General features: G+C 41.7%; 1 protein-coding gene across 3 annotated transcripts in view; it reads right to left on the reverse strand.

Annotated features, from left to right (window-relative positions):
- Positions 1-634: 634 nt before the first annotated feature.
- PRKN (parkin RBR E3 ubiquitin protein ligase) overlaps positions 635-23,332 on the reverse strand; it is a 1,645,966-nt gene continuing 1,623,268 nt past the window's right edge. Inside the window, exons 13-14 of one of the 3 annotated variants that reach the window (XR_007512454.1) lie at positions 22,259-22,333; positions 1,184-1,241 (exon numbers count right to left, since the gene is read on the reverse strand). Coding sequence is in view for 1 of the 3 variants with exons in the window: in XM_049852588.1 (XP_049708545.1) it covers positions 1,174-1,241 (68 nt within the window). In the remaining 2 variants the exon portion in view is untranslated. Of the gene's footprint in view, positions 1,242-22,234; positions 22,334-23,332 lie in introns of those variants that run through there. The other 2 variants (XM_049852588.1, XR_007512451.1) reach the window with 2 other exon arrangements.

Genomic DNA, 23,332 nt, shown 5'->3' on the forward strand with positions numbered 1-23,332 from the left:
CTAAATATTCTTTTTTTAAATCTTTAAATATATATATATATATTGATTTCTTCAGATTAATTCTATTTCCAGGCTTTCTTATTTTTCACATACTTGGAGGTGATGGTAGTCACTGAAATACTGAAATTTTACCTTTTGGTTTTAAACTCATCTGTTTTGAAGGAATTTTCTTATTTTTGTTTATTTGAGCCACAACATATGGGACAAGGTTTTCACTCTACTGAAATCAAAAAACTTCAAATTCCTATCTTTAAAGTTGTGACGAAGATTTCGAAAATTCTCTGGGAAGTTCTTTGGACTTCATAGAAAAAAAGCACCATTTTCCAAATTTTTAATTAAAAAACACTAAGGATTATCTTTGGTGGAAAAGCTACATTAGTTCAGCCATCAGTATCTGTAGTCATTTGGATGGTTCGTTGCAGATTGTCTTGGTAATATGAAAAACAGTTCTGGTCAGCCAAACTGTTGCATAATCAAAATTCCGATGAGAATTCAGAATGCATAAAAGACAAGCTGGTACTAATAGCCCAGTTATTAGAACTTCAAAATTCTGCCCTAAGAAATTCAATTGGTCAATTGAGTTATTGTCAAATATGTTCTATAGGCACATCAAAGCAATTATCCTAACGTGTTCTACTAAACAATATTAGTTTAGTTCCAATTACATTGCAGACTTGAAATTAATAGAACTGTACTTCAGAAATACAAAGTGAGGAAGAATGTTCCTCTTTTGTTCATTTTGGTCTCCTTCTCTCCTACTGATTTGTTCAAAAAATTGAAATTTGACCTGAAAAGGTTGAAGGGTGAGTTTCTGAATCCTTCCCCGACTCTCAGCTCTCAGCGAACGTTCCTATTTTTCGCATTCTCTGTAGCGGTCCTTATAGGTTTGAGTCCCGTGAAAGTCTCATTGTTTCATGTCTGGAACAATTCTGCTGGTGTTCACAATGATAGATCCAGTTCTGATGGGCTAGGAACAAACGGGCCTCTAGCAGCTCAACAATCGCCTATTGTCCAATCATGGGCTGCTTTCTCTTCTTGAAAAACATGCACCAGCATACATTTGATATTGAGTTTTCATTGTTCATTCAATTAGGGGGATGGAATCTGGTGGCTTTATGCATCAAATTCTATTTGTTTTGAAAACTAGAGCTTTTCTTCACTGTGCGTCCCTTATCATTGTGAATCTTTGTGGTCAGCGTCGCTTAGTCTTAATTCACAATATTTCCTCTTGCATAACGAACCTTCAAACACAAACGAAAATAGGAGGAAACATTTAAAACAAAAACAAAAAAACAAGCAGTTCTATCTTTTATTATACCCTGTAGCAAAGTAAGTAGTTGCCTGTAGGAGATAATAAAAGACACTGGTAACAACACTAGCATCTATCCTTTAGGTAGCAGAGTTATTGCCAAAAGAGTGGAATCTAGGGACATATTTTGGTTATTTTAAAAGTTACGCTACTCTACCCTTTATCTTATCAAGGCAATGATAAATTTCTTAGAGAAGTGATAAAACATTAGTTAGAAGAATCACCATCTCTGGTCGATAAAATGTCACCCAGTAAATCTGCCAGCTACTTGGATGAAAGGAGCTTTGTGTTGCTTCCACTGTGAAGGAAGGATTCTGGGTTTAGATAAAAACTGGGGAAGGGACGGTGTTGGCAGAGTCAGCCTGTGTCTTAATGACATACTATCCTTAGTCAAGATTCACTGAGTCACCCCTGATTCCCAGTGATGGCACGTGTTAGCTTTAGCACCCCATGAAAGCAGAGACTGCGTGGGAAGTCAGAATGTTTGATTCTGATGCATTTAAAATACGTGAATCAAAGCCGATTGATAGAATTTAACGAACACTAATCATTAATAAACAATAGTGACTAATCCATGTAAAATAAACTCTTCTCCAGCTGGTAGTGGTGACCCATTCTGAGGCTAAGGATGTGGGTGAAAAAGCCTCTACTCTGACCAGCCCTGGTCCTGAACAAGCGGAGTCCCCGACCGTGGTCCCGAACAAGCGGAGTCCCCGACCGTGGTCCCGAACAAGCGGAGTCCCCGACCGTGGTCCCGAACAAGCGGAGTCCCCGACTGGCGTAGTGACGCACTCGACTACTAACCAAAAGGTAGGCAGTTCAAAACCACCCAAAGGTGCCTCAGAAGAAAGGTCTGGCGATCTGCTTCCCAAAGTCCGCAGCCTTGAAAACCCTACGCAGCAGCGTTCTACTCTGACGCCCGTGGGGCTGCCGTGAACGGGAGTCGACTTGATGGCAGAGGTTTGTTTTTTTTTTTTTGGTTCCTGGACAAAGCGCTGCAGAGGGAAGCGGCTGAGAATTCAGATCGCAGAATCCAGGGCCTAGGGGTAGGCGACGGCTCAGCTGGGTGAGCGTGAGAAAGCCAGCCTCCCCGGGAGTCCGCTCCTTCCTGTGTCACACGGAGCCGGCTACTTCAGGGGCTGCTCCGAGGAGAGAAAGTGGGATTACGCCGTGAAATTCTCAGCACAGTGCCCAGCGTGTGGTAAGTCCCTGATACATGGTTGCTATTAGTGTTTTTAACTCTGACCTGGTTTTTTTTTTTTTTTTTTTATTTTAAATAGGAGATATACTAACAAAGGTCTGCTTAAAATTTTCCATTAAAAACAAATAGATTATGCAAAGAAAGGACTCAATGCCCTCTTTCCTCGAAGTGAAGCAGGCACATTTCTCCGTCTTGTCACCCATGTATAGCTAGACAACCGGGTCTCTGAGCCCAGGCCTTTTATTTCTCTTCTGGCCCCCTAAATTGGAGTGAGGTCCAAGAATAGAAGGAAAGGATCTAAGATATTCAGGTATTTATTTTCATATTCAGGAAAAGATCTATTTCACTTACTTTTCATTTATTCACGTATACATTCAAGACATGTTCCTCAAACGCCTGACAGATGACAACGATGAATGTACTATTAACAAAATAATTTTTCTCTCGGAAAGATAGTTTATGTATTTCTAATCAACGGATTTTCTTTTAATGTTTGTATCTTGCAAATTTACATGCTACCTCTTGGCTGGAACAACTTTCTATATCACATTTGAAAAGCAAAGTCAATATCATTGCACAGAATTTATTTCAAGTCAAAATGACAGAATACCCAACTTTTGTGAGGGCCTGAAAGGGTTTATGAGGTGGGAAATTTTATGCTAGCACTCATTCCATTGGCAAGCAATCATCTTTTTAAAAGTGGGAAATTCTCGAATGTTTTACCTTGGACCTTAGATTCCGTGGATGTGTGTGTTCCATCTACCGCCCTTGTTGTTGTGCCCCTGGGGCGACAGCCTATAGCAAGCTCACGTTTGGTTCCTCAGCGCCGGTACAGAGCCAAGCAGACAGTGAGCTGAGGTGAAGTTAAACTAAGATGAAAAAAGATGGAAGAAAATAAGAAGGGAACAAAGAGATGAGGTGACAGGAAAAGGAGAAAAAGAAAAGGGACTGGGATGTTATCTATCACTTGGCTGTGGTAGCAAGCTGTTACATTAGAGAAAATATGAAAAAAAAAGTTTATGTGGAGCATACATCTATTTCTCATGGATGTATGAAGGAAAAGTCAAAAGACAGCTCAGGGAAGTCCAACACAGACATGGGTATGGACGTGAACAAGTATACCGTTGGGCTAGAAGCCTAAGAGGCCTCTTATATCAAGGCAAACGGTGACATTGTCTGGCCAGAAATAGGGGGCTAACGAAGGCATTGTTGCTTATTTATACCTTGTGAGGTTCCCAGCTCAGAGAATACTGCAAAAATACTCTGTAGTTAATATTGCCCTTCCACCCCCTGTCTGTCAGTTTGTCATAGTGTGGTGGGTTGCATGTTGCTGTGATGCTGGAAGCTATGCCACTGGTATTTCAAAAGCCAGGTTTCAGTGGAGCTTCCGGACTAAGACAGACTAGGAAGAAAGGCCTGGCTATCTACTTCTGAAAATTAGCCAATGAAAAACCTCCGGACCACAACAGAATACTGTTCAATATGGGGCTGAAAGGTGAGCCCTTGAGGTTGGAAGGCATAGCGGCCACAACAACGGACTCCAGCGCAGCAATGATCACGAAGATGGCCCAGGACTGGGCAATGTTTCGTTCTGTTGTATATTAAGTTACCATGAGTCAGAGCTGACCCGGCAGCAACTAACGATATCACCCTGGAAAATTTCTTCAGGAGGGATAGTCATCTTGGGGACTGTCATACTATTTCTCAATAAATCCGATATGTTCAAGTTTTCTTTCAGAGCTGAACAATTCACTGATTCTCAGGCTGGGAACCAGTAGAAGTAGCTGATTTGTGTATTTAGGGCTGTGTTGCATAAAATCCATACGACAGACTCGTACTCTTGGAGGCAAGAAGCAAGGGTGAGGGAAAGGCAGATTGCATGGCTGGCTGCAAGCTCCCTCTGCTGTACCCACACACGCCTAAGTGCCAGGCCGACGGAGTCGCCAGCGTTATTTACTTTTTTATCTTTTCTTCTCATGTTTCTTGTTGTTCTTAGGCGCCATGGACCTGATTCTGACTCACAGGGAACCCATGTGACGGAGTAGCACTGCCGCACAGGGCTCTCTAGGCTGTTCTAACCTTTACAGCAGCTGATGGCCAGGTCTTTTCTCTCACGGAGCTGCTGGTGGCTTTGAACAGCTGACCCTTTGGTGAGCAGCCAAGCACTTTAATCATTGCACCACCAGGTAAATAGTTGATTTTTTTTGCCAGTTAGAAACACACATGGTAAAATTCCGCTGTCACCTGGAGCCCTGGTGGTGCAGTGGTTAAGAGTTTGGCTACTAACCAAAAGGTTGGTAGTTCAAATCCAGCAGCTGCTCCTTGGAAACCTTGCGGGGCAGTTCTACTTTCTCCTGTAGGGCCTCTGTGAGTCAGAATCAGCTCAGTGGCAACAGGTTTGGGTTTTTTTTTGGTTTAATCATCTCCTGGTTACCAAATGTTATGGTTTGAATTGTGTTCCCTGCAAGTACATGTTGAAATCCTAACCCCTGGTACTTATGAACATGACCTTGTTTGGAAATAAGGTCTTTGAAGATGTTAACCGTAAACCCGAGGTCATACTGAAGTAGAGTGGGTCTTAACCCATTCTGAGTGGTGTGCTTATTATAAAAGAGATATAGACAGACAGAGCAAGGACAGCCATGTGAAGGTGTATCCATAAGCCAAAGAACACCTGGGGCTGCCAGGAATTGGAAGAGATAAGGACCTTCCCCTAGAGACTTCGTAGGGAGTCTGGCCCAGCCAACACGATGATCTGCACTTCTGGCCTTCACAACAGTGAGATAATACATTTTTTAAAAAATAATTTTTGTTGTGCTTTAAGTGAAAGTTTACAAGTCAAGTCAGTCTCACACAAAAACCCATATACACCTTGCTACACACTCCCATTTACTCTCGCCCTAATGAGACAGCCTGCTCTCTCCCTCCACTCTCTCTTTTCATGTCCATTTCGCCAGCTTCTAACCCCCTCCACCCTCTCATCTCCCTTCCAGGCAGGAGATGCCAACATAGTCTCAAGTGTCCACCTGATCCAAGAAGCTCACTCCTCACCAGCATCCCTCTCCAACACATTGTCCAGTCCAATCCATGTCTGAAGAGTTGGCTTCGGGAATGGTCCCTGTCCTGGGCCAACAGAAGGTCTGGGGGCCACTGCTCTCCTGCTCCCTCAGAGGTTCTCTGTTGTGTTCCCCATCAGGGCAGTCATCGGTTGTAGCCGGGCACCATCTAGTTCTTCTGGTCTCAGGATGATGTAGTTGCTGGTTCATGTGGCCTTTTCTGTCTCTTGGGCTCCTAATTGCCTTGTGCCCTTGGTGTTCTTCATTCTCCTTTGATCCAGGTGGGTTCAGACCAATTGATGCATCTTAGGTGGCTGCTTGCTGGCGTTTAAGACCCCAGACGCCACTCTTGAAAGTGGGATGCAGAATATTTTTTTTAAGGCATTCTTTTTTTTATTTTTTATTTTTTATTGTGCTTTAAGTGCAAGTTTACAAATCAAGTCAGTCTCTCACACAAAAACCCGTATACAACTTGCTACACACTCCCAAGTAGTCTCCCCCTAATGAGACAGCCCACTCTCTCCCTCCACTCTCTCTTTTCGTGTCCATTTCGCCAGCGTCTAACCCCCTTCACCCTCTCATCTCCCCTCCAGGCAGGAGATGCCAACATAGTCTCAAGTGTCCACCTGATCCAAGAAGCTCACTCCTCACCAGCATCCCTCTCCAGTCCATTGTTCTGTCCAATCCATGTCTGAAGAGTTGGCTTCGAGAATCGTTCCTGTCCAGGGCCAACAGAAGGTCTGGGGGCTATGACCACTGGGGTCCTTCTAGTCTCAGTCAGACCATTAAGTCCAGTCTTATGAGAATTTGGGGTCTGCATCCCACTGCTCTCCTGCTCCCTCAGGGGTTCTTTGTTGTGTTCCCTGTCAGGGCAGTCATCGGTTGTAGCCAGGTACCATCTAGTTCTTCTGGTCTCAGGATGAGGTAGTCGCTGGTTTATGTGGCCCTTTCTGTCTCTTGGCCTCGTAATCACTTTGTGTCCTTGGTGTTCTTCATTCTCCTTTGATCCAGGTGGGTTGAGACTTTCTTTTTTTTTTTTACATGGCTGCTTGCTAGCGTTTAAAAACCCAGACACCACTCTTCAAAGTGGGATGCAGAATGTTTTCTTAATAGATTTTGTTATGCCAATTGACTTAGATGTCCCCTGAAGCCATGGTCCCCAGACCCCTGCCCCTGCTATGCTGGCCTTCGAAGCATTCAGTTTATTCAGGAAACTTCTTTGCTTTTCGTTTAGTCAATTGTGCTGACCACCCACCTGTATTGTGTGCTGTCTTTCCCTTCACCTAAAGTAGTTCTTATCTACTATCTAGTGAATGCCCCTCTCCAACCCTCCCTCCCTCCCCGCTCTTGTAACCAAGAAAGAACATTTTCTTCTCAGTTTAAACTATTTCTCAAGTTCTAATAATAGTGATCTTATACAATATTTGTCCTTTTGCAACTGACTAATTTCACTCAGCATAATGCCTTCCAGGTTCCTCCATGCTATGAAATGTTTCACAGATTCCTCACTGTTCTTTATCGATGTATAGTATTCCATTGTGTGAATATACCATAATTTATTTATCCATTCATCCGTTGATGGGCAGCTTGGTTGGTTCCATCTTTTTGCTATTGTAAAAAGTGCTGCAATAAACATTTTTTTTACATATATCTGTTCATGTAAAGGCTCTTATTTCTCTAGGACATATTCCAAGGAGTGGGACTGCTGGATTGTATGGTAGTTCTATTTCTAGCTTTTTAAGGAAGCACCAGATTGATTTCCAAAGTGGTTGTACAATTTTACGTTCCCACCAGCAGTGTATAAGTGTTCCAATCTCTCCACGGCCTCTCCAACATTTACTCTTTGGTGTTTTTTGGATTAATGCCAGCCTTGTTGGAATGAGATGAAATCTCATTGTAGTTTTGATCTGCATTTCTCTAATGGCCAATGGTCGTGAACATTTCCTCATATATCTGTTAGCTACCTGAATGTCTTCTTTAGTTAAGTGTTCTATTCATATATTTTGCCCATTTTTTAATTGGGTTATTTGTCTTTCTGCAGTTGAGTTTTTGCAGTATCATGTAGATTTTAGAGATCAGGCACTAATCAGAAATATAGCTAAAAAATTTTCCCAGTCTGTATATAGTCTTTTTACTCTTTTGGTGAAGTCTTTGGATGAGCATAGGTGTTTGATTTTTAGGAGCTCCAGTTGTCTAGTTTTTTCCTACATTCTTTATAATGTTTTGTATACTGTTTATGCCTTGTATTAGGGCTCCTAATGTTGTCCCTAGCTTTTCTTCCATGATCCTTATCGTTTCAGATTTTATATTTAGGTCTTTGATCCATTTTGAGTTAGTTTTTGTGCATGGAGTGAGGTATGGGTCTTGTTTTCATTTTTTTTTGCAGATGGATATCCAGTTATGCCAGCACCATTTTTTAAAAAGACAGCCTTTGCCCCATTTAACTGTTTTGGGGCCTTTGTCAAATATCAACTGCTCATATGTGGATGGATTTATGTCTGGATTCTCAATTCTGTTCCATTGGTCCATGTATCTGTTGTTGTACCAGTACCAGGCTGTTTTGACTACTGTAGCAGTATAATATGTTCTAAAATTGGGTAAAGTAAGGCGTCCCACTTTATTCTTCTTTTTCAGTAATGCCTTATTTATCCAGGGCCTCTTTCCCTTCCATATGAAATTGGTGATTTGTTTCTCCATCTCATTAAAGAATGTCCTTGGGATTTGGATCAGAATTGTATTAAATGTATAGATCACTTTTGGTAGAATAGATATTTTTATAATGTTAAGTCTTCCTATCCATGAGCAAGGTATGTTCTTCCACTTATGTAAGTCTCTTTTGGTTTCTTGCAGAAGTGTACTGTAGTTTTCTTTGTGTAAGTCTTTTACACCTCTGGTAAGATTTATTCCTAAGTATTTTATCTTCTTGGGGGCTACTGTAAATGGCATCGATTTGGTGGTTTCCTCTTTGATGTTCTTTTTGTTGGTGTAGAGGAATCCAACTGATTTTTGTATGTTTATCTTGTATCCCTATACTCTGCTGAACTCTTCTATTAGTTTCAGTAGTTTTCTGGAGGATTTCTTAGGGTTTTCTGTGTATCAGATCATGTCATCTGCAAATAGAGATACTTTTACTTCTTCCTTGCCAATCTGGATGCCCTTTATTTCTTTATCTAGCCAACTGCTCTGGCTAGAACTTCTAGCACAATGTTGAATAAGAGTGGTGATAAAGGACATCCTTGTCTGGTTCCCAATCTCAATGGGAATGTTTTCAGGCTCTTTCCATTTAGGGTGACCATGGCTGTTGGCTTTGTATAATAAAGCCCTTTATTATGTTGAGGAATTTTCCTTCTATTCCTATTTTGCTGAGAGTTTTTATCATGAATGAGTGTTGAACTTTGTCGAATGCCTTTTCTGCATCAATTGATAAAATCATGTGATTCTTTTGTTTTATTTATGTGGTGGTTTACATTGTTTTTCTAATGTTGAACCATCCCTGCATACCTGGTATGAATCCCACTTGGTCATGGTGAATTATTTTTTTCATATGTTGTTGAATTCTATTGGCTAGAATTTTGTTGAGAATTTTTGCAACTACGTTCATGAGAGATATAGGTCTATAATTTTCTTTTCTTGTGGTGTCTTTACCTGGTTTTGGTACCAGGGATATGGTGGCTTCATAGAATGAGTTGGGTAGTATTCCGTCCTTTTCTATGCTCTGAAATACCCTTAGTAGTAGTGGTGTTAACTCTTCTCTGAAAGTTTGGTAGAACTCTGCAGTGAAGCCGTCTGGACCAGGGCTTTTTTTTTTTTTTGTTGGGAGTTTTTTGATTACATTTTCAATCTCTTCTTTTGTTATGGGTCTATTTAGTTGTTCTACCTCTGTTTGTGTTAGTTTAGGTTGGCAGTGTGTTTCTAGGAATTCATCCATTTCTTCTAGGTTTTCAAATTTGTTTGAGTATAGTTTTTCAGAGTAATCTGATATGATTCTTTTAATTTCACTTGGGTCTGTTGTAATATCACCCCTCTCATTTCTTATTTGGGTTATTTGCTTCCTCTCCTGTTTTTCTTTGTCAGTTTGGCCAGTGGCTTATCAATTTTGTTGATTTTTTCAAAAAACCAGCTTTTGTTCTTGTTAATTCTTTCAATTGTTTTTCTATTTCATTTAGTTTAGCTCTAATTTTTATTATTTATTTTCTTCTGGTCCCTGTGGGTTTCTTTTGTTGCTCTCTTTCTATTTGTTCAAGTCGTAAGGATAATTCTTTGATTTTGGCCCTTTCTTCTTTTTGGGGGTGTGCATTTATTGATATAAATTGGCCTCTGAGCACCACTTTTGCTGTGTCCCAAAGGTTGTGATAGGAAGTGTTTTCATTCTCATTGGATTCTCTGAATTTATTTATTCCATCCTTAATGTCTTCTATAATCCAGTCTTTTTTGAGGAGGGTATTGTTCAGTTTTCAAGTGTTTGATTTTTTTTCCTGCTTTTCCTGTTATTGATTTCTACTTTTATGGCCTTATAGTCAGAGAAGATGCTTTGTAATATTTCAGTGTTTTGGATTCTGCTAAGGCTTGCTTTATGACCTAATATGTGGTCTATTCTAGAGAATGTTCCATGTGCACTAGAAAAGAAAGTATGGTTGGTTGCTGTTGGGTGGAGTGTTCTGAATATGTCTACGAGGTCAAATTGGTTGATTGCGGCATTTAGATCTTCCATGTCTTTATTGTGCTTTTTTCTGGATGCCCTGTCCTTCACCGAAAGTGGTGTGTTGAAGTCTCCTACTATTATTGTGGAGCTGTCTATCTCCCTTTTCAATGCTGCTAGAGTTTGTTTTATGTACCTTTCAGCCCTGTCATTGGGTGCAAAAATATTTAATATGGTTATATCCTCTTGGTGCATTGTCCTTTAATCATTATATAGTGTCCTTCTTTATCTTTTGTGGTGGATTTAACTTTAAAGTCCATTTTGTCAGAAATTAATATTGCCACTCCTGCTCTTTTTTGATTGTTGTTTGCTTGATATATTTTTTTCCATCCTTTGAGTTTTTGTTTGTGTCTCTAAGTTGTGTCTCTTGTAGGCAGCATATAGATGGATCTTGTTTTTTAATCCACTCTGCCACTCTGTTTCTTTATTGGTGCATTTAGTCCATTTACATTCAGGGTAATTATGGAGAAGTATGAATTTTGTGCTATAATATTGATGTCTTTTTTTGTGTGTTGACTGTTTCTTTTCCCCCACTTGATTTTATGTGCTGAGTAGATTTTCTTTATATATTGTCCTTTCCTCATATTTGTTGTTGTTGATTTTGTTTCTGCTGAGTCTGTATTTTTCCCTTGTATTTTATTTTGATGAGTAGGATAGTTTGTCTCCTTTGTGGTTACCTTATTATTTACCCTTATTTTTCTAAATTTAAAACTAACTTTTATTTCTTTGTATCACCGTATCTTCCTCTCCATATGGAAGGTGTATGATTACATTTCTTAGTCCTTTATTGTTTTAATGTTGTCTTCTTTTATATAATAACATCACCATTACCCTGTGTTGGGCTTTTTTTTTTCCTTTTTAATCTTGCTTTGTTTTTTTGGATTTCCCTGTCTGGGTTGACTTCTGGTTGTTCTGCCCAGTGTTCTAGTCTTGGGTCGATACCTGATATTATTGATTTTCTAACCAAAGAACTCCCTTTAATATTTCTTGTAGTTTTGATTTGCTTTTTACGAATTCCCTCAACTTGTGTTTACCTGGAAATGTCTTAATTTCTCCTTCATATTTAAGAGACAGTTTTGATGGATATATGTATGATTCTTGACAGGCAATTTTTTTCCTTCAATTTTTTAAATATGTCATCCCATTGCTTTCTTGCCTGCATGGTTTCTGCCGAGTAGTCCAAGCTTATTCTTATTGGCTCTCCTTTGTAGGTGACTTTTCGTTTATCCCTCTCTGCTCATATAATTCTCTCTTTATCTTTGGTTTTGGCAAGCTTGATTATAATATGTCTTGGTGGCTTTCTTTTAATATCTACCTTATGTGGCATTCGATGAGCATCTTGGATAGATATCTTCTCATCTTTCACAATATCAGGGAAGTTTTCTGCCAACAAATTTTCAACAATTTTCTCTGTATTTTCTGTTATCCCTCCCTGTTCTGGTACTCCAATCACTCATAGGTTATTTCTCTTGATAGAGTCCCACATGATTCTTCAGGTCTCTTCATTATTTTTAATTTCTTTCATGTGATTTTTCTTCAAATATATTAGTGCCAAGTGATTTATCTTCAAGTTCAGAAATTTTAGCTTCTACTTGCTCAGTTCTGCTCCTCTGACTTTCTGTTGAGTTATCTAATTCTGTAATTTTAGTGTTAATCTTCTGAATTTGATTGCTGTCTGTCTATGGATTTTTCCGGCTTATTAAACTTTTCATTATGTTCCTGAATAATCTTTCTGATTTCTTCAGTTGCTTTATCTGTGTGTTCCTTGGCTTGTTCTGCATATTGCCTCATTTCCTTCCTGATGTCTTCAAGGGTTCTGTATATTCAACTTTTGTATTCTGCATCTGGTAATTCCAGGAATGCACTTCATCTAGAAGATCCCTGGATCTTTGTTTTGAGAGCCTGTTGAGGTGATCATGGTCTGTTTCTTTATGTGACTTGGTATTGACTGTTGTCTCCAAGCCATCTATAAGTTATTGTATTAGTTTATGCTTGCTTACTGTGTCGTGGCTGCTGGCTTTGTTTTGTTTTGGTATACCCCTATGGGTTGCTTGAGTGAGCTAGCTTGATTATTTTTGCCTTTGGAGCTCTGGTGTCCTGTCCCCAGCTGGCTAGAGCTGTTATCAGGTATATCAGTCTAGGAGTCCATTCAGTTTTCTTGTATGAATTCAGCTCAGGTTTCCATGTAGCTGATAACAAGTGTGTGGTACAGGCTCTGTCCTACAGTCTTAGAGGGGCAGGGGTGATTGGCATATATACCGGTATCTGATTGCAGCAGGGGGTCATGCTCTGAACAAGGCAGGGGGCTGAGAACCGACCCCCAAGTATCTCTGAGGAAAATGTGTCTCTGTTCCCTGGAGCGTGCTGGTGGGTGGGTTCTGCAGAGGGATGATGGGCACCCAAAGTTTTTGGTTGTAAGGACTGGGAGGTACCAGTTATCTTTGGACCCCGTCACGGGTGGCTGGGTGGCTTGAGTGGTACTACCAGTCCTTAGGTCTCTGATGTGGATGGGCAAGAACCTTGTTTAATAGGCAAAGCAATGAGAAACGTCAATCAGCTCTCCACCGCACAGCTGAAATGGTTGGAGTTTGACAACAAGGGCCTATTCTCCCGAAATAGGCCCACATAGGTCCATGCAGAAGGGAAAGGTGCTCAAGGTCCATGGACTGTTTATGCCTGGACAGGAGCTGCTTCTGTCCTGAGCTCCCCAGTTAATGGAGCTAGCAAATTATCTTTTCCCCCCATTTGAAAATTTTTTCCTTCCCCAAGGCCGGGAGGATGGCTCTAGGTGCTCACCAGGGTCTATCTCAGGCCCAGGGACTCAGCTGCTGAAGCTGGCTTGGGGGTGGGGGGTGGGGGCGCAGTAAAATATATGCAAGTACTTTGCTTTTGCTGAGAGCACGCTGTTCTCCTCAGGTTCCGGAGGTGTGAGCGGGCTATGCAGCTGGCTGCTTCTTCCTGGGGAAACTGCTGCCAAACGCTAGTACCAGCCCACTGCTGCCACCGCTCCGGGAATGGTGCCTGAGGGCTCCCCGGGATTCAGGTCCGGCAACTCCTCTCCACTTCTGAACGGCCTCTTCCTCCTGCTGTCCCTCAGTTCGTTGTTTAAGGTTGACTTTGATGCTCAGGGATCCCAGCTTGTCACAAATATACTCATTTCACTTGTTTTTTCAGGTTTTTGTTGTAAAGAGGGCTCCACGGAAGCGTCTGTCTATTCCGCCACCTTGGCTCCGCCCCGAGATAATACATTTTTATTGTTTAAAGCCACCCAGTTTGTGGTACTTTGTTACAGCAGCCTAGGAAACTAATACACCAACTAAAAAAAATCTAGTAAACCAAGTTTTGGCTTAGGTCCCATGAGAGTTTAGCCAACTACAAAGTTAGAAGAAATAGTCCACACAAGACCTTCCTCACTTCTGATACCAACATATGAGACTACCCTTAGGTTTGGTGATTTGCAAGGGCTCAGGGTCAGTGAAAGCTGTTATGCTCAGTATTACAGTTTAGGCAGGGAAAGGATACAGACTCAAATTAGCCAAAGGAAGACACACGTAGAGTGGAGTCCAGGAAGTACCAAATGTGGAGCTTCTATTATCTTTTCCCCACGGAGTCAGGATGTGGCACTATCCAATAATTGATGTGTGACAACATGCATGGAGTACTTCCCAACCAGGGAAGCTTGCCGAGCCTTGTTCAGAGTTGTTATTAGAACTCTTATTATACTGAGGAGCCCTGATGACACAGTAGTTAAACACTTGGTTGCTAACCGAAAGGTTGGAAGTTTGAACCCATTGGCCGCTTTGTGGGGGAAAGATATGGCAGTCTGCTTTTGTAAAGATTACAGCCTTGGAAGCCCTATGGAGCAGTTCCACTCTGTCCTACAGGAGTGCTATGAGCCGGAAGCAACTCGACGACAATTGGTATTATGAATCACGTATTATGGGACTCTGTTATGTATTATGACTTATTTGAATTATGGGGTTGGTGAAGAACATTGAATACACCATGTCAGAAGAATGAAAAAATCTGTCTTGGAAGAAGTACAATCAGAGTGCTCCTTAGAAGCAAAGATGTAAAGACTTTCACCTCATGTACTTTGCACATGTTATCAGGAGGGACAAGTCCCTGCAGAAGGACATCATGCTTGGAAAAGCAGAGGGTCAGTGAAAAAGAGGAAGACCTTCAACAAGATAGGTTGACACAGTTGCTGCAACAATGGGCTCAAACACAGCAACGATTGTGGGGATGGCACAGGCTGGGCAATGCTTCATTCTGTTTTATGTAGGGCTACAATATTATGTAGGCATGAACGATTGACTGATTGATTGCCTAAGTTCCCACCCTAAAGAACATGGTTCATCTTTCTGGTGGGGGTAGCCCTCCTCTTAAATCACATTATTGGGCTGTCCAGTGTGACCCAAGACTCCCCAGCAAACAAAGACTTCTCATCAGGTATGGCATTCCAAGGGTTTAGAGATTACTTCCCAGAAGGCAAGGACACAGACCAAAGGCTAGGCCTCCTTAAAAAAAAAACCAAGCCCATTGCCATCGAGTTGGTTCTGACTCCTAGTGACCTTATAGGACAGAGTAGAACTGTCCCACAGAGTTTTCAGGGAACACCTGGTGGATTCGAACTGCTGACCATTTTTTTGGTTAGCATCCGTAGCACTTAACTATTATGCCACCAGGGTTTCCAGACTCTTTTTGGGTAAGTGTAAATTCTTTACAAATCTTTGTAAATTCTTCTAAAGAATCATTGCTTACTTCAGGAAGCTGAAGTTTTATTTCAACATTCAAAATGGAATGCACGACAAGTTAGCTAAGAAGGGGTACTGACAATAAGAACTTCAGTTCTGTAGGGATCTGCCAAGTATGTAAAATGAGAGGCACTTTTAAATAATAGAAACTGTAATCCAGTTGGTATTGTGAAAATAATGTAGGATACAAGGTTATGTGGATGAGTTTCATACCTGAGACATCATTTGTACACGGGAAAGTGGTTCAATATACAGAAATACTGAAATATCTGGCAGCATATTTTTTGTGTGCGGGTGCATGTGAGCTAAGTTTTTATTTTTCTGAGTTAAATGTACAGCTGTGCAATTGTTGGGTTGCATAGTAATTGAAAATGCTGTTTTTAAAGAAAGTGCTGAACTGTTTCTGGAGTGGCTGTATGAGTTTACATTCTCACCAGCAATGCATGAGTGATCCAGCTTCTCCATATCCATCCAGCACTTGTTGTTGTTAGGTGTCATTGAGTTGGTTCTGACTCATAGCGACCCTGTGCACAACAGAATGAAACACTGCCCGGTCCTGTGCCATCCTCACAATCATTGTTATGCTTAAGCCCATTGTTGTAGCCACTGTGTCAATCCATCTCATTAAGGGTCTTCCTCTTTTGCACTGACCCTCTACTTTACCAAGCATGATATCCTTCTCCAGGGATTGATCCCTCCTGACAACATGTCCAAAGTATGTGAGATACAGTCTCACTGTCTGTGCTTCTAAGGAGTATTCTGGTTGTACTTCTTCCAAGACAAATTTGTTCCTTCTTTTGGCAGTCCATGGTATATTCAATATTCTTCTCCAACACCACAGTTCAAAGGCGTTAATTTTTCTTTGGTCTTCCTTATTCATCGTCCAGCTTTCACATGCATATGAGGCGATTAAAAACACCATGGCTTGGGTCAGGCACACCTTAGTCCTCAAGGTATATCTTTGCTTTTCAACACTTCAAAGAGATCTCTGGCAGTTGATTTGCCCAGTGTAATGCATCTTGTTTTCCAGACTGCTGCTTCCATGGGTGTTGACAGTGGATCCAAGTAAAATGAAACTCTAGACAATTTCAGTCTTTTCCCCACTTATCATGATGTTGCTTATGGGTCCAGTTGTGAGGATTTTTGTTTTCTTTGTGTTGCTGTTATTATTTTTATTGTCATAAAAATACATGTAACAAAACATTTACCATGCCGACATTTTTTAGATGTACGTTTCAGTGAGATTAATTACATTCATCCTGATGTGAAACCACTACCCCCATTCATTTCCAAACATTCCGTCACCCTTAATAGAAACTCAGTGCCCCGTTGACAGTGAATTTCCCATTCTGCCTCCCTACCTCTCTCATTATTTTTATTTTAGCCACTCAGATAGGTATGTAGTGGCAGTGTATTTTTAATTACACAAGTAATGTGCACAGTCTTTTCCTAATTTGCAGAAAATCTTAATTTTATTAGAAATTTCCCAGCTAAGCTTTGACACACTAGTTTTTTTTTTTTTTAAGCTTTGACAAGGTCGAGAAACAGAAAGCTCTTTTTTTTTTTTTGAATATTGTGCTTTAGGTGAAAGTTTACAGAGCAAATTAGTTTCTCATTAAAGAGTTAATCACAAATTGTTTTGTGACGTTGGTTGCCAACCCTGCGATATGTCAACACTCTCCCCTTCTCCACCCCAGGTTCCCTGTTTCCATTCATCCAGTTTTCCTGTCACTTCCTGCCTGCTCCTCTTTGCTTCTGGGCCCAGGCACCATCCAGTTGTTCTGGGTGAGAAACGGAAAACTTTGTTGGGAAAAGCAGAAACCCAGGGTTGGCTGTTTTGTTTCTGGGAAACTGAGCTTTTATTTTCAGTGAATCCCAGGTTCTTGACAGGTACCGGAATGAGTCCTTGAATCCTCAAGGACAGCCCTTATTTATCCACAAAGTACAGCGTGTGGAGTAAAGGATTTAACTGAATTGCCTTAATCATATGCTTTACCTCTGCTCAGGGGCCACCTCCCTGTGCATAAAGGGCAGTTCACAATTCGCTACCAGAATAAACCTGGACTTCCTCCAAAAATGCTCACCCCAGAGAACAACTTCCCACAGGAATTCCATGCTATTACTGGGTGATCTTAGCCAGACAGGAGAACCGCCTGCAGCCAGTAAATTTAGGTCAAAAACTATCCTGGTGTCGGCATATGGGGGATTTGAAAGAAAGATTTTTCCATGAAACTGGAAAACATTATCTAAACATAGGATATTATAGAAATATGTTCGGGCGTTGGTTCTCAAGGGGGTGGGTACTGTTGCCCCCCAGGGGACATCTGACACCATCTGAAGACAGCTTTGGTTGTCACAACAGAGGGGGAATGCTACTTGGCACCTAGTGGGTAGAGGCCAGGGATGCTGCTTAATATCCTACAACACAGACAGCCCCCATGGCAAAGGGCCAATTGCTTGGGCCCAAGTATGTGGGGAGTTTTCCTAGAAGGGCACTTGGGGTCAATCTCGTTGTTAGTTGCTGTCCAGTCACCTCTGACTCACGGCGACCTTATGTATAAACGGCAACCTTATGTATAATGGAATGAAACCTTGCCTGAGCCATCCTCAGTCATTGGCATATCTGAGTCCATGGCGGTGGTTATTGTGTCAACTCATCTCAGTCTCACAGAACGAGAAATACTCTGTGGGGGAGTTTGGCTTGCGTTCAGTGAGGGGATGAGGTGCTGTCTTGGCTCCTCCCATGTCTGGTTTTTGTCAGTGTTGTTTATACTCAGAACTCAGGGATCATCTGTCACCCACGTCTATGTGGTTTCCAAGGTCTGTCATTTTTTTCCCCCAACTACCTTCCACATAGGATAACCTGGGGTAAACTACTTATCTCTATGAAATCACGGCTCCTCACCGATGAAGGGGGAATAACAATAATGGCGTGTACATGAGGTTTGCATGAGGACACGTAGATAAAGGATCTGGGACATTGGTGATCTGTAGATGCCCAACAGCCCATCCTCACTTGCTCCCCAACCCCTTGCCTCCCTTCTTCAGGCACTTTAATGCCGCACATCCAGACATCCCAACACCTGCCTGGTTGTCTCTTTACTGCTCATCTCTCCTCTTTCCAAACATACCTGTCACGACTCTTGGTATGAACTCTGTCTTTTATCTAGGGGGTGTAAGCTAGTGAGATCGTGGAAGCAGAAATAATTTATTAGCTCAATTCCTTATGAATTCTTTGTTTTCCGACTCATTAAAAGTGGTTTGAAAAATTCATGCCATTGATCTTACAGTCAGTCCTGAATCAAGTCTTTTTTCCTGCAGTTGGGTAAGTCCTTTCCGAATTTACATCCATTCATTGGTAAAGGTACGAGTGTAGGCAAAATTCAGAGGTTGCCTTATTAAAGTAAAAAACTCCAGACTCCTAACCACAGAACATTAGAAAATATTTCTGGATTATGTGTTTTCTTCTCAAATATACTTAATTAAAGTCAAAGCATATTTACTGAGTGCCTAATGGGTAAATGACCCAATGTTCCAAGTTCAACCCGGTAGGTGTTACCCAGTTTGTACTCTGAATACCAGCTGATTATAGGAAAGGGTATTAGGATACTCAAGATTTCTATTTCTTTTGCATATATGTTATTAGAAATTATTGTTAGGTCAGTACTTTAAAGGTAATTATTTAAGCACTGTAAAAATGAAAACTGCTTCATTTTTACAGCAGGAAGCCAAAACCAAGTGCTATTTCTACATGCCTGATGAAGACAAAAGACCACATTTGACTAGTTATCTTGAGGCTAGAAACATACATAAGCCGCAGCTCACGATTTGCTGATTGTTCTTCCAGCATGTGGACATCTGTTTAGTATTTACCTCCCATGGCTGGTTTTCTGTGGGACTGGGCTAAAACCTGGGCCCCCAGAGCCCAGCTCCACAGCTCTGATTTCTGGCTCCTGGGTGGGGAGGAGGGGGAGGGAAGGAGAGGAGGAGGGACCCCCAGGGAAGCTGGAATTAAGCGGCTCCCTATTCAGATCCGTGGCAGCTGTAGGCCGCCCTTCCCCCTCCACCTGTCAGTAGGAGGTCCCTTTTGGGCAGGTCCTGCCTCAGGCACTTTCTCCGCCACCATCTGCTCAGGCTTCACAGCAGGGCTGGTCTCTCTCAAAAGACAAACCGCTCTTCCTAGAAGGAGCAGGAGCCAGCAGTTTCAAAGGACACATATTTGAGGCAGCCTGGCCAGCCTTCTTCCTGATTGTGCTGGTCATGTCTGTTCTTTTCTAGAACATTCAGTCGCTCTTTGTTTTCAACCCCTCCTCTGTTTACTGACTGCTTTCCCTGTCTACAAACACACAGCTTACCTCAGTCTTTCTCTCTCTTTCTCACCAAGTCCCTTAAAAGGTGAAGATCACATTTGCTCTAGCTAATCCTCCACCTCCCACATTCACTTTCTCTTTCTCTCTGTTTTTACGGTTTATAATTCATACACCACGTAATTCACTGTTAAGTAATTGTGCTCATTAGGAACCTGTACACAGACCAATGGGCAGTTGTTTAAACAGAACAAGGGAATACTGAGTGGTTTAAAATCAGATAAGGTGTGTGTCAGGGTTGTATCCTTTCACCATATTTATTCGATCTTTATGCTGAGCAAATCATTCGAGAAGCTGGACTACATGAAGAAGAACGGGGCATCAGGATTGGAGGAAGACTCATTAACAACCTGCGTTATGCAGATGACACAACCTTGCTTGCTGAAAGTGAAGAGGACTTGAAGCACTTACTAATGAAGATCAAAGACCATGGCCTTTGGTATGGATTATACCTCAAAATAATGAAAAAAAAATCCTCACAACTGTATCAATAACCAACATCATCATAAAATGAAAAGAAGATTGAAGTTGTCAAGGATTTCATTTTACTTGGATCCACAATCAATGCCCATGGAAACAGCAGTCAAGAAATGAAATGACATATTACATTGGGCAGATCTGCTGTAAAAGACCTTTTTAAAGTGTTAAAAAGCAAATCTGCTGCAAAAGACCAGAGTAACTTTTTACGATTTGTGTGTTTTTTTATGTATGCATGCATGTAGTAAAATATATCTGTAAGTTTATATGTAACGTTTCCAACCCCCAAAGACAAACATACTGATAATAAAAGGCAATAATAATGAAAACAAACAAAAAAATGAGGTATTCAACCGACTTACGATGGAGTCATGGGAACAGAACCCTGTTGTAAGTCGAGGACTACTTGTAGTAAATTCTTACCTTCTTCTCCATAGTCATTTTCCCTACCTTGGTTCTGGCTCCCAGCTCATCCACCTCAACTCCAGTGAAAGCTTTACAATGAGCTGCCTTCTCTAGTCTCACTAACCCGTAATCCCTTCCCTGTAAAATGACCTTTTTAAAAGGTAGATTTGGTCATGCCCCTTCCCCTTTTAAGTTCCCTCAGTGGCTTGCCTTCACCCACAGATAAAGCTTAAACTTCCGCATATGGCGTGTAACATCCTCCAGGATCTGTTTCACACCTGCTTCTTCTGCCTCATCCCCTCAACTTCTCCCAACCCGAACCCACCCATATGGAGCCCACTGTGCCCTCAGATGCTGCTAGGCATGCAGTGTTCTTTCCCTAATACTGGCCCCCAAACAGGAGTCCCTGGGTGGCACAATGGTTAAGCACTTGACTACTTGCTTCAACAAAAGGTTAGTGGTTGTAACCTACCCAAAGGTACCTCAGAAAACATGCCTGGCAATCTGCTTCCAAAAGTCCACAGCCTTAAAAACCTTATGGAGCAGTTCTACTCTATACGCATGGGGTTACCATGAGTCAAAATCTACAAATAATAACAAGTAATAATGGCAAATAATAACAACGGCCCCTTGACACACTTGCACTCATTCTTTTGCAACCTGCCTCAGTGAAGTGCCCCGATCCGACCCCGTGCCAAACCTTGACCCAGTACAACTGCTACTGGAGGATTTATCAAACTTTTTTATCGGCCAGTTTGCGAACAACTTGAGCAGAGGAACCTTGTCTTTATGTTTGTAGCCCTGACACCCAACATATTCGGTGCTCAAGAATAATTTCTTAAATAGATAATATACGTTTGAAAAAAAATTAGTGTTTTCATCCTTAAGGTGACTTTCGTATTTGAATCTGTAAAAAAATTTTCAGTGACTGTAATATGGGTTCAAAGTAGTTAAGAGCTCAGCTGCTAACAAAAAGGTTGGCAGTTCAAATCTACCAGCTGCTCCTTGAAAACCCTATGGGGCAGTTCTACTATGTCCTATAGGGTCACTATGAGTAGGAATTGACTTGATAGCATTGGATTTATTATTATTATTATGGGTTGGCAAACTATAGCCAATGGGCAAAGTCTGGCCCACAGCCTGGATTTGTTTAACGTTTTGCTGGAATGCAGCCACACCCGTCTATTCATGCATCATCTGTCTTCGTTTGCTCTACAAAGGCAGTGCTGAGCAGGTACGACAGAGACCTGTGGCCTGCACGGCCTGAAATATTTATTATCTGGTCCTATTCAGAATAAGTTTGCTGATCCCTGAAATGGGCTATGGTTTCTAGTCTTCATTAATCCCTTATCTGAGTTCCTAGACTTCTCTGATTTAATAATGCTAAAATTCTCCTGCAGATGTGAGTGGTTTCATTGGATGGCCACGATCAACTCCATAATTGTGATTTCTGTAATATTTTCTTTCCCATCAGTATCACAATCAGGAGCAGAGACAAATAAACATGAACAAGCAATTCAAATAAGCATTTGCTGTACCTAAAATGTGGAGTCCCTGGGTAGTGCAAATGGTTAACACGCTCAGCTGCTCACTGAAAGGTTGGAGGTTGGAGTCTACCCAGAGGCTCTTGGGAAGAAAGGCCTGGCGATCTTCTTCCAAAAAATCAGCCATTGAAAACCCTGTGGAGCACAGTCCTACTCTTATACATGGAGTCACCACGAGTCAGAGTTGACTCCATCACAACTGGCAAGTGTACCTAGAATGTAGGTCTGGGAACCATGAGACTGACTTCTGTCCCCTTCTTCTTCACTTTCACAGCGTGACCCTTCATGAACCTGCTAAGAACACAGGACTTTTCTCATTGGTTGAATGAGAAGGCCCAAAGTCCTATTGATGATCGATCACTATTGTCAACTGACAGGCACAGTTCTAAGAGCCTCAGGATGTTTGGAGAATTATGGTGAAAGTGAGATACATTCAAACTTACCTATTAATGATGCTGCAATCTTAAAGCGTCTCTGAATTCCGTCTTGCACCTTATGCCTGGTTCTTAGTCAGAGCCCTGTCACAAACATCAGAAACTGAAAAATGAGCCTGTGTTTACATTTTGTTATTGTTTAAATTCATAGTGGCCTGTGTGATGGAGCACAACTGCCCCATACGGTTTTTTTAGCTGTAATCTTTACAGAAGCAGATCACTAGGTCTTTCTCCCATGGAGCCACCAGGTGGACTCGAACTGAGGTGCTGGTTCACAGCCGAGCACCTAACTGGTTGCACCACCAGGGCTCTTTGAGTCGGAATTGACTCTATGGCACCTAACAACAACAACAACATTGTGTACATTATGCTACATCAGGGCTTATTGACTGAAAAACTTCAGAAACACTGTGGTCAGAGGACAAAACACTTCTGGGAGGTACTCTGTGTCCCATTCCTGGGAGAAGAGGCAGCTAGTATTTCCTAAATCCACCAGAAGATCCACTGTAACTGTTTGGGCTACCAGGACAAAAGGAATGAAAAAGTCTGGTGACCAAGAAACTTCACCTGGAACATGGAGCAGGAAGTGCAAGATAATGGAAATAAATAAGTGACATTTCAATTATACCCACATTACAGGGAACAATGACAGTTTTTGTAAATGATGGTTCACAGCAGAAATTTGTGGTCCTACTGTCCCTGGGCTCACTTGTGCTCGCACAGGTCCAAAGGCCCAGGTGGTTTTGCAGAGATCTGAGGTGGGGAGCAGGGAGAGTGGGGTGCCGGAGCGAGCTCCTCACCCAGTGATTGCACCTAGTTCCCCCAACAGGGTCTCTATCATCCATTAAACCCACAAGTACAGCCATGATCTGCCCTCATGGTGATGACATTCTGGTGGGGCAAACAGGCAAAACATCATGTTTGGACACTGATGAGTGCCCTAGAGAAAAATCAGGTAGGGATTGGAGATAGGAGTGTCTTTGTGTCCTCGGGTGGCTGTAAAAAAAAATACCACAAAGTGGGTGGCTTTAAAGAATGGAAATGTATTGTCTCACAGTTCTGGAGGCTGGAAGTCCAAATCAG

The sequence above is a fragment of the Elephas maximus genome, chromosome 1 (genome assembly GCF_024166365.1).
Source record: "Elephas maximus indicus isolate mEleMax1 chromosome 1, mEleMax1 primary haplotype, whole genome shotgun sequence".
Taxonomy (NCBI): Eukaryota; Metazoa; Chordata; class Mammalia; order Proboscidea; family Elephantidae; genus Elephas; species Elephas maximus.